This window comes from Anser cygnoides, chromosome 3, assembly GCF_040182565.1.
Source record: "Anser cygnoides isolate HZ-2024a breed goose chromosome 3, Taihu_goose_T2T_genome, whole genome shotgun sequence".
Lineage (NCBI taxonomy): Eukaryota > Metazoa > Chordata > Aves > Anseriformes > Anatidae > Anser > Anser cygnoides.
The window spans coordinates 19,113,547-19,129,126 of NC_089875.1; the positions used below are offsets into that span (position 1 = coordinate 19,113,547).

At 36.3% G+C, this 15,580-nt stretch overlaps 1 protein-coding gene across 9 annotated transcripts in view; it reads left to right on the plus strand.

The window, feature by feature from the left end:
• The window catches only part of CDC42BPA (CDC42 binding protein kinase alpha), a 162,012-nt gene that overhangs the window by 56,032 nt on the left and 90,400 nt on the right, over window positions 1–15,580 (plus strand). For all 9 annotated transcript variants that reach the window (XM_066993616.1, XM_066993625.1, XM_066993617.1 and 6 more), the window contains exon 6: window positions 2,099–2,247. In XM_066993616.1, the coding sequence (XP_066849717.1) occupies window positions 2,099–2,247 (149 nt within the window). The remainder of the gene's footprint in view (window positions 1–2,098; window positions 2,248–15,580) is intronic.

Sequence of the window (15,580 nt, forward strand, 5' to 3'; positions counted from 1 at the left end):
AATCTGTATCGTTAGTAAGTTCTAATGTTTTCTTGAAAATCTAACATGCAGTCATAATTTTTTTATTTATTACAATAAAAGAAGTGCTATGCACAGAATCATTGGAGAATTGTAAATTTTTTTGGCCACTATATTCCTTTATGTTCTGTCAGTTCACATGCTTTTGGAGATCCATGGATTTTGATGGAGTTTATATAGAAACAGGGCTCTGTTTCTAGCTCTGAGCCTAACTGTTGTCCTAAAATCCTCCCAACCTGTTTCATTCTTCATTAATTTGGACAGTAAATAAGATATCATGTTTTATGTAATTTTGATTTTACTATCAACAGTATTACAAAGAAAATATTATATATTCAGCAGCAGCCTGCTAGAATGTGTTGTAGTCGTGCAGGTTTTCCGATTTTTACTAAGCACCGAGCGGCTTCTGTTCTTTATCTTCTAATGAATCTTCTGTCTGCTAATAGGAGATAGTCTTGCAGCTTTTTGGAGAAAATCTCAGTAACGTTGTTTTTCATCATCTTAGTGCAAGTGTTATTACTATTTCTCAATATGCTTTTTGTTAAAAGAAAATTAAAAAAAAAAAACACGTCCTACCAGGTGCCGGAGGAACAGAAGCGGAAGGCATAGCTTTCTGCCAGGTGGTCAACCATGTCTGTGCCTCCTCACTGCCACACACCTGACAAAATACTGTTTAATGCATTGCCGTTGGCTGGGGAGGCCATCAGGGCTGCGGCCGATGCCTGCTGGTGAGCAGAGCAGGCTGCTCAGTGACAGAGTGCACTCTCCTTGCATGAAAAGCTGTGCAAGCTACCCTAACTGTATTTGTGGCCCTGGTCACTGGCATTCCCCAGGGATGGGTTATATGCAGCTTCCTGCCATTTTGAACTGGCAGCATCATCAGTTGTCTTTGCCTGACTGCCATTGGGCCCTCTTGCGAGACTGTTTGCCTGCTGGCCTGCACCTACACAAATACAACACATGATGCACGGCCTGAGAGTGTTGGGAATCAGAAACCCCCTCAGATGCTCCCTGGGACCTCGCAAGCCTCATGCTCTTCTCAGCCAGGGAGGTGACTGCTGCTCCTGCTGCCATCACGCGGTTACTAGTGATGGCTTCCTGTGGCTGGCTGCCATTTTGAACTGGCCATGCAGTCAGCTCACTCCACTCAACTCTCACCAGGCCCTCTTGAGAGAATGATCTTACTTTAGTTTGTTATATTTTTCTTTTCTCATTTACTTTTCCAGCTGCTGTTCCACAATTAAAATTAAAAAAAAAAAAACCTCATTGTGAGTTCCTATGTTCCTTTCCAGTCATTTTGACCATGCTGTAAAGGAAGTGGGGGTTCATTCTGTCATAATACAGTGAAGCAAAGAAAGATTGTGAGCTCTTTTAAGTCTTTGCATCTGATCCAATGGCAGACATGCTTCATTATATGCTTCATTAATAAAGCAGAAATCAAAGTGTTTTCTTCCATGATAACAGTTAGAGAAGGTGACGTCTTCCATCATATATTGGCAGATCCTGTATTGTGTGCAGTGTCATCAGTATCTGGAATTATGCTATAAGCCGCTGGAATTCTCTCACTTTTTGCTTTAATCTATGAGTAGTCTAAAAAATTTTACTTTCCAAAATCATTTATATAATAGGAAAAGAAGATGGTAAGTAAAAGGGAAGGGGAAGCCTGGAATATTATATTTCCTAAATGAGATCCTTAATTAACACAGATTATGATAGTTCTGTGCTTTAATCCTGTATGCCTTTTGCATTTAGTTGAAGGATACTGTTTTTAAAAGGGCATTTTGAGTATCTAGATATAACTGTGTTTGATGATGGGACAGTGGATGAAGCTGATAATGTTTTGTCACGAGGCTGACTATGTTTGGATATATATAAATAAGAAAAATACTCAAGTAGGTTAAATATTTAAATGAGGTTAAAACAGCTACTCTTTTCGGAACATCTGAGCATCTCAGCATTTGTAATGCCCATGATAATTTTTGCAATAAATTATTTTTTATGTTTCAATTAGTTTTTAAGTCTTAAATTCACGCAGTATGTTTTTCTTCCCATTTGTTTTCTCATCGTTCCCACTCCGTAGTACCTGGTTATGGATTACTATGTTGGAGGAGACCTGCTTACATTGCTCAGCAAGTTTGAGGACAGACTACCTGAAGATATGGCTCGTTTCTATTTGGCTGAAATGGTGATAGCTATTGATTCTGTTCATCAGCTGCATTATGTCCACAGGTAAGCAATTTGAGCTCCAGATTCTTGTTGGAATTAGGGAGAGTTACTTGGAATGATAATTCCCATTAAAAAGTTAAAGCTAGTAACAAGTATTTGCCATGATAATAAGCATAGTAGAACATACCTGCCTTCATCTTGTGGCTGTTGAGAATTGTTGATAACCTTGTACCATGGGATCAAAGACATGGATGAGGACGTTTATGAATATCCAAATGTGTTTGCTGAATCTTATGCATTGGTACGTGTTAGAGTAAATGATCCATCATTTATAACAGCAAAACTAGAAACCTCTTCCTGAAACATGACCATCTTTGAACAGGTTTATTTAAGGGTCAGGTTCTGTTTCTTAGTTAAATTGGTTCAATCTATAAAAAAGTTGAAAACACACCATTGTGTGTTCTGCTGTGAATTCCCCACCCCTCCTCTCCCCCCCCCCCCCCCCCATTTTCTTTTGGACTTGATCAAATTATCTTTAAAACAAAGCGATAACATTTTTCTAAATAGGTACTTAAATTGTGGTTCTTTATATTTACATTGGTATGTAAGAACATAATGTATATTGTTAAAAGGGAAATGTTATGTCATTTGTGTCCAACATATTTGGAGGCCATAATTGCTTTTTCCATAAAGCTAGCATCATCTTTTCTTTAGAGTGTCATCTCTGCAGAATTCCGTGGTAGTTCTTGTGTGCAGAGCAAAGATTACCTTATAAGAGGCTGAAATTTTAAATATACTCTGAATAAACTTATTTTGTTCTGGCAGAAACCAGTAGAATAACTCACAATTATTTAAGCTGGTTTATTAACCTGGCAGAATGAACTCTTTTGATATGTCCATTCATTCTCCTTAATCAGAGTCTGTACTGGCCATTCCTTCTTTTCCTGTTCTTATTTGTCTGATTGGTGTTAGAAGTTTTTTTTTGGTGTGTGTGTGTTTTGTTTGTTTGTTTTTGTCCAAAAGATGTATTGCAATTGGCTTTGGTTTGTTACCGAGTTGAGTTTTCTTTCCTTTGAGATTGTGGCTTTTCATGAAAGAGCTATAATTAGAATGCTTTCGTATGGGATGGTGCTAAACTGCAAATTGCTCTGCTGGAATATTTTGAAGTCTGCTAGTTTTGTTGAAGAACTGTTGACCTGATAAAGAGTTCTTTGTGATAATGCCTTGTGGAAAAGCCTAAGCAGAATATTTTCCCTTGTGGTTTTCTTGAATCTTGAACATTTCAAATGTATATTTCTGAGAAACTGTTTGTTCATTTAGGACCTAACGTGAAAGGCTTTTGTATTCAGTTTTATTTTGCATCTAGCTTATAAAATGTGTTTGTGGGTGAACTGTCAAGATACTGTCTCTTCTGTTACCAGGTGAAGTGTACCCCGTGTACTACATACGTAGGCTGCTATATTTTGTACATATGGTAGATATGATATTTCCATCCTCAAATAGTTAATATCCTCAAGACAAAATAGGTGTTGGTGTAAAGTTCTGATAGAATATTAAGGAGCATTGTGGTTCGAAACAACATGCTATTATGCCTGCATATTTATTATTATTGAATGTTTCACAAAAAAGTCCCTATGAATTCTGAGTCCTTTGTTGTTTGATTTGCAGCTTTGCTAGTGAGGCTCCCATATTTATAAACCAAATTATACATGCCCCTTCAGCACTTGGCACAGGCAGTTGGCGTATTTCATCATTAATACTGTTGTAATACAATGCCTGTTTAAAAGGGAATGTTTTGCAAAGATAAAAAAAATGTAAAATGGATTTGAGTATATGTTAGATGATCAGCCATTGATATGTGACCCATTGCACTATTAGTAGGATGTTTGCAACTGTTAAAGCAAGTGAAAGGACAAGAAAACTCATCTAAATTCCACTAACGCTATTGTAGTGAAAGTTTGGGTGTGGTGGCCACATCCTTTTTGGGAGCCTGTTGCACACAGAGAAGGACATAGGAGAAGTAGAAGGAAATTACTATTAAAAACAATGGATAATGGTAGTGATAATTGTAATGAATAGTCAATATACATCAGGATTTGAGCTGAATAGTAGGTAATGAACTAGAAAGCATTTTTCTTTCAAGTGTGTTTGTTTGTTTGTTTCCTTTCATACAATGAGAGAAGCTGTTTTGCTTTCTTTAGTGCTCCAGTTCTTTCAGGATAGATTTCTCACATTAGCCATACACTATTGTACTTTGATAGTTTTCCTTTTCTCTGAATGCTTTTACAGCTTTAAAAAAATGTATTTCTGCTTACGCAGTGTGCAACCTCTTGCTCTTTTCAGTTGTTAAACTCTTCTTTGTTTCAGGTTGTTTTGTTTGGGAGTGATACTGAATGCAGTGGTAGTTGGTGTGCAGACTGCTCTGATGTCACATGCTGCAAGATACTTTTCTTTCCTAAAACATGCTGACCAAACCTCAAATGCAAGCAACCTCAGCATTAGTAAACAAAATTGCTTCAAGTGTGTTTCAGGTTTTGGAGTTCTGAATTTGAATGCCATTTCTACACTAACACTGTGGGATTATGCGATGAATTGACAGTGGGAAGGAGATGAAGATCTAGGTATTAGTGGAATTGCACAGAAAAATTGTTTTTGAAGCTGTCTCCTGATACCTAATGAACCAAGGGGAAAAGTAGCTAGCTGAAAATAACATCAACACTAGTGTTTTAAGGATATTCTTTTTTTTTATCTGCTTTTAAAATAATTAGTTTAAATAAATCATAATGTTTTTGAGATAGTCATTTGTAACATGAAACACTGATAATTATTAATTTCTGATCAATTAATTTATGTGAAGAGATCATGTAGTATTTTACTTCGTGGTTAAACGATGGCTTAGAATGTTAATAAAACAGCATTTTTTTTTAAATGTATCTCTTAGCTTTTCCTATTGTGATAAATTCACCAGTATTGACATTGCCATAGGACATTGACAGCTCCAAGACTAGTTGTAGAAAGTAACCGCATCCAAGTATATGTGCAGGTGTTCACAACGAGATGGAAAGTACTTAAGTGTAGCTCTCACAAATGCAGGACTTCCTTGGGAGTTTCTTAGGTTTATAACTACCCCTGATACCTTAAATAACTAATCTGAAATAATGAAATCATGCCTGCTTGTAGGCCAAGGTTAGATATTATCTTGTGCTAGTTTTCTGCAAATTGTAGTGTCATACAAGGTAATACGTTACTTTTATTTGGAATCAACATCAATTTGTCTTTTATTTTTGTAGCACCATATTTTGATTTTCAGCTGAAAAAAAACCCCACAAACTCTATATGCAGTAATACTAATTTCAGCTTCAAGGCTTTGTTGTTACTAGGAATGCTTAATTCCTTATGGTATATGTTAAAAGTTTATATTTGCATGTGCTATCAAATATCCAGATGAATGCTGAAGTAAAACTCTCTCAGTTAGGTAATTACACTTATTTAGGCATTTTGTCTTATTTCAAACATGGAAATTTTTTTTTTCCTACAATGGAGATTTTTTTAAAACTCACTTCTTATTTGAATGGCAAGGCAGGTTTTCTTTCTGTTTTATATAAAGTGGAAATCAAGGTGGTAAATGCTTATTCTTTCCAAAATCTTTTTAAGTAGAAAAGACTTTAGAAGGCCTGGCTGCTACTGGAAGAAATTTTCTAGTTTTTTAGTTGTTACTGTCTTTTAGTGTGGAGTATTTTAGCATCCTAAGTCACCAGAAATTTATTTTTCTTTCCTTTCCATTTTTTTTTATATCAACTTCTGAAATATGTCAGGCTTCACTGGAACATTGGAGTTCTTAAAATGTAGAGCAACTGAATTCTCTGTGGAAGTGACATCCTTTCTGAAAAACACTGAACGTAAGGGGATAAATGCACTAGAGGGGTAAAAGTACTGTCTATTCCCTATCAAGCCAGCCTTTGTTTTACTTCTAACAAGTTACTGTTTGTCCTCACTAAAAATCATCTTAGGGACATCCTTGAAATATTAAATATAGTTAAGCAGCTGAAATCCAGGATTTTTTGGGGGATGCATTTCATGTTCAACTGTAAGTTTCAGTGCCAGCATATCCATTTTTGAGTTGCTGAATGAGTGGTTTTCTGTGTTTTGGGTGTATCCCATCTTTCCTGATCATTAATTTGCTGAAGTGGAAAATGTGGAGCTGGAAAGCACATCTATGGAGTCAGCTGCATTGTGCATTTGGTCTGAGTTGAGTTGGCACGGTGATGTGCCAAGCATTCGGGCCTTGGTAAAGTGAACACTAATTGTGGGTTTGAAAGAAAACACCAACGTATTTTAAGTGTTTACCAAACTTTGGAACAGACATAATGTCAAACACACCCATGAAGATGTCCTTACAAAGTGCTGAGAATGAAGGAAACGAAGCTAGAAAAATAAGGAAAAAATAACATCAGAGTATTTTGATAGTCTACTTAAGACGTCTTGCTTTGAATTTTTGCAGTTCAGTTTTGGATAGAAAACTGCGGGACAGAAAGTTATTTTATTAAGTATTCGGTAAGCTCATGCTCCTTTGCAAGGTATTTGTTTACAGAGGCAGGAGACCTCCATGAGTCTAGGCTGTTTCCTCTTCATTTCTTCACCGAGGAGGGGCTGGAAACAAAGGCCATCTTCACAGACTCTGGGCTTTCATTTTGCCCCATAACCCCCTAAAAACCCCATAGTACCTCTTCAGGGTGGCACCCAATCTGTGGTGAGGACTGTGAGGCTAATGTTATTTGACTAGAATTTGTTCGTAGGACTTCTTGAGGAGACTATGATGAACTAGAAGTATTTGAAATAAAAGACCTGTGTGTATGAAAAGAGCTAGTGGATCAGACTGAATGTGCTATCGTGTAGAGGTTAAACAGTTTCTTAGTTTTGTGTCTAGTGGGGTTGTTAATTTAAGTGAAATCTGTGTAATGGATGCATGAGCTAGTGTAGGCCCACATTCTGTGTTACTTGAGCAGAAGTAATTTAGAAACCATGCCTTAAGTGATAGTAACCTTGAGTGGTCCTTTCAGCAGAGGCACTTCTACAAACCTTCAGCCTTTTTTCTCCCATTGTTCCATTCTCCCCAGGATCCAAGCTCCAAAAATCCCTTCTGCTCTGCTGAGACAAAGGGCTGTGGGGCTATGCAGCATACTGAGTGAGGACATCAGTCCAAGTTAGAAATAATTTTGCATCGTAATCTAGGTCAATCCTCCAGTATGATTGATAGAGAATAGAAGGGAATCATTTTAATCTGGACTTGCCAGTAAAATCTGTGATAACACTGACTCTTTTTTCTGCACAACCAATGAGTGCTACTCATTGATATCGATAGATAGATATCGAAGATTCGTTGAACTGTATGATTAAAAAAAAAAAAAAAAACGGGAAGATCTTGGAGCTAGAGTGTCTTAAAGGAAGGACCCATGAAGATCCTGGAGCTAGAGTATCTTAAAGGTAGTTATTTTAAATATACATAGCCGCAGAACCTCCAGAAATAAAACCTTCGCCTTCTATCTGTGATATTTACCTGCTAAGGAAGGACATTCTTGATTATTATCAGTTGAGGAAGGCCAGTAATGCAAGGAGCTTATCCCTCTTTTTTTTTTTTCTATGAGTGCCCATTGGTCTTTTAGCTTGACAGTTATGCCTTCATTAGAGCAAAAGACTCATAGGAAAAGCAGAAATGTTTAGATGAAGATTTTTTTTTTTAATGTAGATTGGTATATCTTCAGGTTGCAGTTGCTTCAAAAGCAGATAGATGTGAGCATTCTGTCAGATGGTATGTAATCCCATTTAGGTCGGAGCTGGATGTGGTTGTCCTAAAACAGAAGCGTATAAAATCCTGTTAAAAGTGAAAATGAGAGAGATGGACACAAAATAAAGTTGGATTGAAAATGGTCCTTTTTAACTTTGTGCCTTAATGGGAAAATTCTTAAAGCCAAATTTCTTCCACTGAATTACTCCATATTAAAAAAAAAAAAAAACAAAAAAAACCACAAACAAACAAAAAAAACTTGCCTTCCAAGTAATATTGTTTATAGCAAGGCTCAGTGATTACCAAAAGCAATGGATCTTCCCAAGAGATACTACTTACTACCTTTAGCATAAAAATTCATTTGACTTCTGTGGTATTTGCAGAAGAAAACTGTCTGCATTAGAATTAATATAGCTCTGATTTGAGGTCTGTTTCAGTGTCTTATGAAGTTGGAGGTGTTTTCAGAATTTGATAAACTTCTTTTGAAGACAAAGATTCCTGTTGGTAAGCTGTACATGCAGAGAGAGTGAGAGAAAAGCTTTAATTTTACACTCATTCTGTTCTGAGTATTTCTGACCTAGAAATATTTTCTACACCTACGTGCTTTAATATCCAGAATCAACAGTAGAAAAGTAGGACAAAAACATTTTTCTTGATTCTGAATTTTTAGTCCTGGTGACTGTGGTTTGGAGGGTGTAATTAGTTCATTGCTTGGTGACTTAGGATATAGAGTTGGTGACTAATACTGTCAATAATTTTGTCCTTGCTTAGAAAGTTAAGAATGATGCAGGCAGCAATGAAGATGGCAGTTGTGTGATGGAGTCTTTATTGTTCTCAAGTCTTTTGTTTTATTAGAAGTAGACTAACTGCCTCATCTTTTGTATTCTACAAACTTTCTTTTTCGTTTTTTTGTCTCTTTGTCTCTTTTTGTGAGCACAGTATTTATTTCATACTATCTCCCTTCATAGTGTCTCGAATTTTCATTTACTAGTACTCTATGCGGTACCCTTCTTTACCTTTTCTTCTTAGCAAATGAAAATATCCTTGCATGAAGTCTGATTCCTGAAATAGCATTTAAGGAAGAATTGGTCCAAATAACCGTATGTACATTGATGCTGTTCTACAGTAAGCGTTTCCCTGATGTTACATTCTCAGAAGAGCTGTTCTGTTGTTAGAAGATTCTACCCCAAGTTCCTTTGCAATAATGACAAACTATTACTAGCTTTTAACTTCTTACTTGAGGAAAAAATAGGTCACTTGAGATCCTGCAAATTAGAACACTGTTTACAAAGCAAACGCTTGAGTGTGGTCATGCTTCGTTCAGTTGTGGAAGGCTTCATGGCTGGGGTTAGGGAAGCAAGAACTTGTGGAGTTTTATCTGAAAAGTTGTATAAAAATCTTTATTGACTCAGGTGCTGTGATATTTATGCTGTTCAGGTTTTCTTTATTAGCTCTTGGGGGATATCCTCAACATTTCCACACGCAGTGGGAAATAGTGGTATTACTGCCATTGTAACTCACTAATTTTCAATAAATAAATTTTTTAGATGAGTACTTCCAGAAAGGCTTGTAGGTTTGGGGATTGCAATAAACAAGGAAAAATAAGAAATCCATATGTGCTTTATTACAAACACTGGTAATAAAGGGAAAGTGTTGGAAAATAGAAAAATTGGAAAAGATAATGTTTCTTTATTTAAACATGGGTCTAATTCTAAAGAGTTTAATAGTGATTTAAAGAACTAACTTTCTGTATCTCAAACACTTCTTGGTTTTTGGTCTGTTTCATAGTATTGGAGCTGGAGGTAGGTTTGGGCAACTGAATGAAGTTTCTTGTAAGTTAAAATTTTCCTGACTTATTTCGCAGATTGCAATTTTTGAAGCAGTGTTCCATACAAATTTTGTATGGTCATTCTTAAAGTTGTTGTTCACTCTGAGTCATCTGATAGCTTTCGTCTTTCTGAAACTTTAATTACAAAGCCACATATAATATGAATATGAATAATACTCCACATGGTATATTAGAAAAAACTGTGTTCTATCTGTACTACTTTACTCTCTCTGCTAGAATACTTCTCCCAGTGGAACCACCACAGTTCTGTCACACTGAAAGGATACAGGTACAATATAATTATCTGATGTATCCAGTGCCCTCTCCTCTGTCACTTAAAACTGATAAGCTGTTAGTGTATAGGTGAGGTTTTTGCTGTCACCCTCAACATGCAGATATTTACCTTTTACACTGTTAAATTTCATCCAATTTCTATTATTATAGTCCTCAGTTTAACCATTTCTGTACTCCTGATATTCCAGTCTTCCCTGCAGTTACTGCTGCTTTCCAGCTCCATGTTACCTGCAGATTTAATTGGCATGCACTTGTTTTGGTGCCAAGGTTTTTAAAGAAAATGTTGAATCAGTTTCAAAATGGACCCTGGAGGATTTCCACTAATAATCTTGCTTCAGCTCGATTTTATTTATTTTTTCAGCACTACCTATTGTTATCTCTTTTTAACTCATTTCCTTACCAATACCTTTACTAGTTCTGACATTTTTTCTATCAGTGGCACTATTTCTCATGTGAAAAAAAAAATATATAACAACACTTTCATATGTGATTTTGTGTCAATTCCTAACACTGTGATAAAAAATAATCTGCTCCTGATGTGTTGAATGTGCAAAGTAATTTAGATTTTGCTCCCAGATTGTATGGTCTAACATGGTATTCATCAAAATCATTCTAAATATTTCACATTATATTTGAGGAAGTGAAAGCAATATAACTTTAAAATAGGCTATATATTTTCTGCCTGATTATTTGCAATAGATCCTAATAGCATTCTCTTTTGCTATTCACTTGCATTGCAAAGCTGGATTTTGTTTTCAAGAATATGAAAACCAAATTGGTGTTAAAAATTAAATAAAAATGCATTATTTAGAGTGATGGGTATTGTCGAATGTACTCAAAAAATGTTGAAAAATTGCAAGTCTTGCATAAACATTCATTCAGTCTTTGCTTATTTTGTTTCTTTAAACCATAGTTACGGGAAAATGCTTGCCTGGGATTCTGTATTACTATTGTCATGATTGCTTTTGACAGTCAAATGCTCAGGAGAGTTGTGAATGCTGAAATGTAAAACATCATGATTCACATTTGAATATCATAAGTTGGATTAACTTGTCTCCTATCATCAGAAAATGAGAAGGATTCTGGAGATGTCAAGGGCAAGAAACACATGATTTGTTTACTGTAATAGCTAACTTCAAGCTCCATCCCTTCTCTCAGATTTAATTTCAGTTAAGGAAAAATTACTTAGAATAAACAGCAATTAACATGAGTGTGATACACTAACAAAAAAAAAAAGAAAAAAAAATCACAAAAATGAATTGTGTGTTTCTAACAATTATTATGCCAGCTTAATTAAAAACTCAGACATGAACAAATGTGGAAGTGGCTCACTGCAGTTTCCCTGGGGAAATAAAAGTTAGTTATTCTAGTTGTGTGCTCTTCTGTCATTTTCCTGCTTCTTCTGCACCCAAAAACGTGTTCCATAATTTTAAAATGAGTTAGTAACTTCTGTAATATGTTAATCAATCTTACTGATTTGACTACTTATATGTGTTTCTATTATTTTTCTACTATTCTGTCTGCCAAAACTGTGCCTGTCTCAATACATTCATGTCTTTTTTCTTCCCAGTTTACACTAATGGAATGTGCATATCTTAAAGGAGCATGATGAAGCTAACTTAAAATCTCCAACATTGGTACTTTTGGGAGAACATTGTGGGGAAAAAAAAAAAAACAACAAAAAAAAACATTCTCATCCTAAATCCAAAACACCAGCACCATGTCAGCTAGTAGGAAGAAAATCAACTCAATCCCAGACAAAGCCATGCCAGTACAACATTCAAATAGCATCAGTAATAATATTATTGAGATTTGTAATTACATTTGTGTAATATATTAAACAGAAGAACTCTGAATACCTTATCTCTGCTGTGTGCTATCGTGCAGAAGGTCAGAGCTGGTCCCTTTGGTAGGCTTTATTGAAAAGCTTAAAAGCTGACCATAGAACAAGAAACTGAAAAATTGGGTCTAGCTAAGAGGAAAAATATGATAAGCTCAAACAGAACTGGTAAATTCTTGTTCTTAACTGACCATAAGGTCAGTATAGCATGCTTTATAAAAAATGCCAATAATAGATTGTTGTCTTTTATCATTACAATTTTACTCAGTCTTGTAGAAACATAGAATCATCTATGTTGGAAGAGACCTTCAAGATCGTGAAGTCCAACTGTCAGCATGACCTGCCAAGTTCCATCACTAAACCGTCTCCCTTAGTGCCATGTCCACACCTCTCTTCAATACCTCCAGGGGTGGGGACTCCTCCGCTTCCTTGGGCAGCCCATTCCAATACCTGACTACCCTCTCTGTGAAGAAATTCTTCCTAATGTCCGATCTAACCCCCCCCCGGCACAATTTGAGACCATTTCCCTGCATCCTTTCACTTGTCAACTGAGAAAAGAGATTTGCACCCTCCTTGCTGCAACCTCCTTTCGGGTTGTTGTAGAGACCAGTGAGGTCTCGTCTCGTCTCACCTCTCCTCCTCTTCCCTCCCGTTTGGGTTTGGTTTGATTTAGTTTGTTGATTTGTTTTTGTAAAATTCAAATCTAGCTGCTGCTTTCTGAACCATGATTTCATATCCATGACTATGTATTCATTTCATTCAAATCTCAATGTGGATTTTTTATTTATTATATTGAAGAAATTAAGTGTCAGGCATTTACTACTACACTACAGTAGGACTACTGCATGTCCTACTACTATGTAGGCTGTATACTCTTCAGCTCCAGACGCACAAGAAGAAAGAAGATAATTTAGGTAGACATTTTAGGCAACGTTTTCATATATTAAAGGAATCAAATATCCAGTTGTTTATATTTTTTGTAACAGATCATCTGAAGTTGAGTTCTAAAATTTCAATATTTAAACAGCGTCCTTTGCTTTCCAATGTATTTTTTTTTTTAAATCAGTGAAAACAAACAAAAAAAAGAGAGCATTAGGCATGTAGGTAACTTTGTGAACTTTTGCAGAAGTATTGTTTTCTCTGAATATTTTGGTAACGATGTTGATAATGTTGAGAACTGTGGAAAAACTATTTCTGTTGTTAAAATAGACACCCTGCTGGAAGCTGTGTGGCTGGCTGGTGATGACTTGAGAAAAGCCCTTGCTGGTTAGAGCTGAGGCACAGGCACCAATTAGGAATGATCTTTGACTCCATGCTTTTGAAAGTAAGGCAAGTCTTACAGGATGTTTAGTTTGTAATTATTAAAATTTGTTGTTTTATACTCACACTTGTACCTGAAGCAGATCAGACACATCACACGTGTCCAGGGAAGGCTTTTGATTAGCTCTGCTTATGTGCAGTTTTAATAAGTTTAAGTTCTGAACTGCTGTTCCCTGTTCTAAAGAATTTGTGCTTCAATTTGTTTTCCAGAGAGAGGAAAGCAATGCCTGAGTCTCAGCCAGAGGAGAATGATTAATACAGACATTAATCAAGTCACATAAGTTCAAATATCAATCCACTCTATAAAAAACAAATGTCAAAACTAGCTAAACGTACTTGTGTATTTCAGAACTTGCATTAACTTTCTGTAACATTACATATAAACAAGGACTTACTGTCGTTCTCCTTGCTAGCCCATAGGTGCACAGTAGAAAACTAACTCCACTTAAAAGACAAGCAACAATGAGATTAACTCTAGGTTAAGTGACTGAAAATAGCAACTTTGATCCTCAAGTGACTAGCTATTTAAGTGGAGGAGGATATGAGACGGTAAACAAGCATTAGAGTGAGGGAAGCAAAAAGGGATTGAAAATCTAAGTGACTTCTGAGAGTTGTGGTGGTGTGGTTTTTCGGTAGTTTTGAATATTCCTGAATAGCTTTTTGTTTGAAGTTGATATTCTCTGACTTCCTTTTAAAAATATGAATTCGACCACAGCTTTCATTTAGTAGCAACAGTTCTTTATTCGAATGTCTTTAATACAACACTTTAGTGTTGTATTACTTTAGTAATTTAGGTGTATCAAATCAATAACGTTTTAATCTAATAATGAAAAGAAAAGCAACTGTGCTATGAAGTGCATAGTTTCCTACTATATTTTCTCACTGTAACTTCTGAATATGTATTCTGTTGATCTACAGATGATGGACCTTGAGTCAATTTCCATAGTTTTCACTGAGCTGCAGGCTTCTGATTTTCCTTGGTGCTCCAGCAGATGTGATACAATCTTTTATCATCTCACCGTTCAGCTGTCTGCACAGGATGCTTCTTTTCAGCATTTTCAAGTCTTCAGAATTATTCTGTCAAACGTCTTACTTTGGCAGTTAGTGGCTTTTATGACATTGAATATGAAAAAGCACAGCAGAAAAAATATTAAATTGTTATTAAAATAATGTTGTCAACGATCAGGGTAGGAATTTAAAACACATCTCTCCAGTGGGTCACAGGCTCTCATTTACTGTTTTATGCCCTCTCTCCATTCTGCTTCCATATGTGTTTGTTCTGTACAGCAAAGAAAAATTAGGGAATTGGTCTTTCTAAGGGAGGAAAAAAAGCCCAGTTTATTTAATAGTGAAACTTGGGGTGCAGATACACTGAGTGGTAGTGGCATAATGGAAGGAACGTTCTGGGAGGGGACACAACTGACCCAGGGTGGGAGTTGCTTGAGACAACAGAAAGTGTATCCCATTTTGCTTGATCTACCCTCGTCAGATTAAATCAATGCTTCAGTCTCTTACAAAAGAGACCGAAAAGAAGTGCAAGAAGCAGACAGGGTAGAACAGTCCATGAGTGTGAGGAGTTCAAGTGAAATCCAAATTATATAGGCCAGAAATCTGTTACTTTGAATGCAATTTTATTGACAAAACGAAAGCACCTATACTGTCTCAAAATAGCAAAATAAGAGAAAAAAAATCAAAAAGTGGTAAGTCTGTTTTTCACACTGGCACAGAAGACTCCTAGGGAGTGAGTCTTCTATTCTTACCTCAGGATCCCCCTGGAAAAAAAAAAGTGCACGCTTTTCTAATTGAATTAGCTCTGCATAGCTGAAAAGCTCGTGTCAAATAACAGTGTAAAAAGTACTCTGTGTCACCTGTCAGGGTAGGACTTTTGAGTTAAAAGATTCGTTACCAGCCTCTTAGTTACTCAGTTTTGGGGAAGGCTGGTGGTGTGGGTGAGAATGATGTTCGAGGCATAGGTGCTGTGATGCAGTGCAGGAGGTGTTCTAGCAGCAAAGCGCTGTGTTCCCAGCCAGGGTCCTCAAACTGAACAGCTCCACATGTTCTCTCTTCTTCATACTGTCTCCAGCAGGGCTTGGATTTAGTCTTTATCAACAACATTGCTCAGTTTGAATTAGCAGCTATTCGAGTGGTTGACATGGAATGAATAGTAGCATGAAATGATCTGAATTTCCAGTGAAAGACATTTTTTTCTTCTTCCTTCTCTTGCTTCTTCCTTCTCTTGCACACAACGTGTAAGCATGCATTCACACGTGCTCTTTACTCTCTTTCTCTGTACTTAAAAATAAGTCACTTTACATTTCTTGTATTTAAC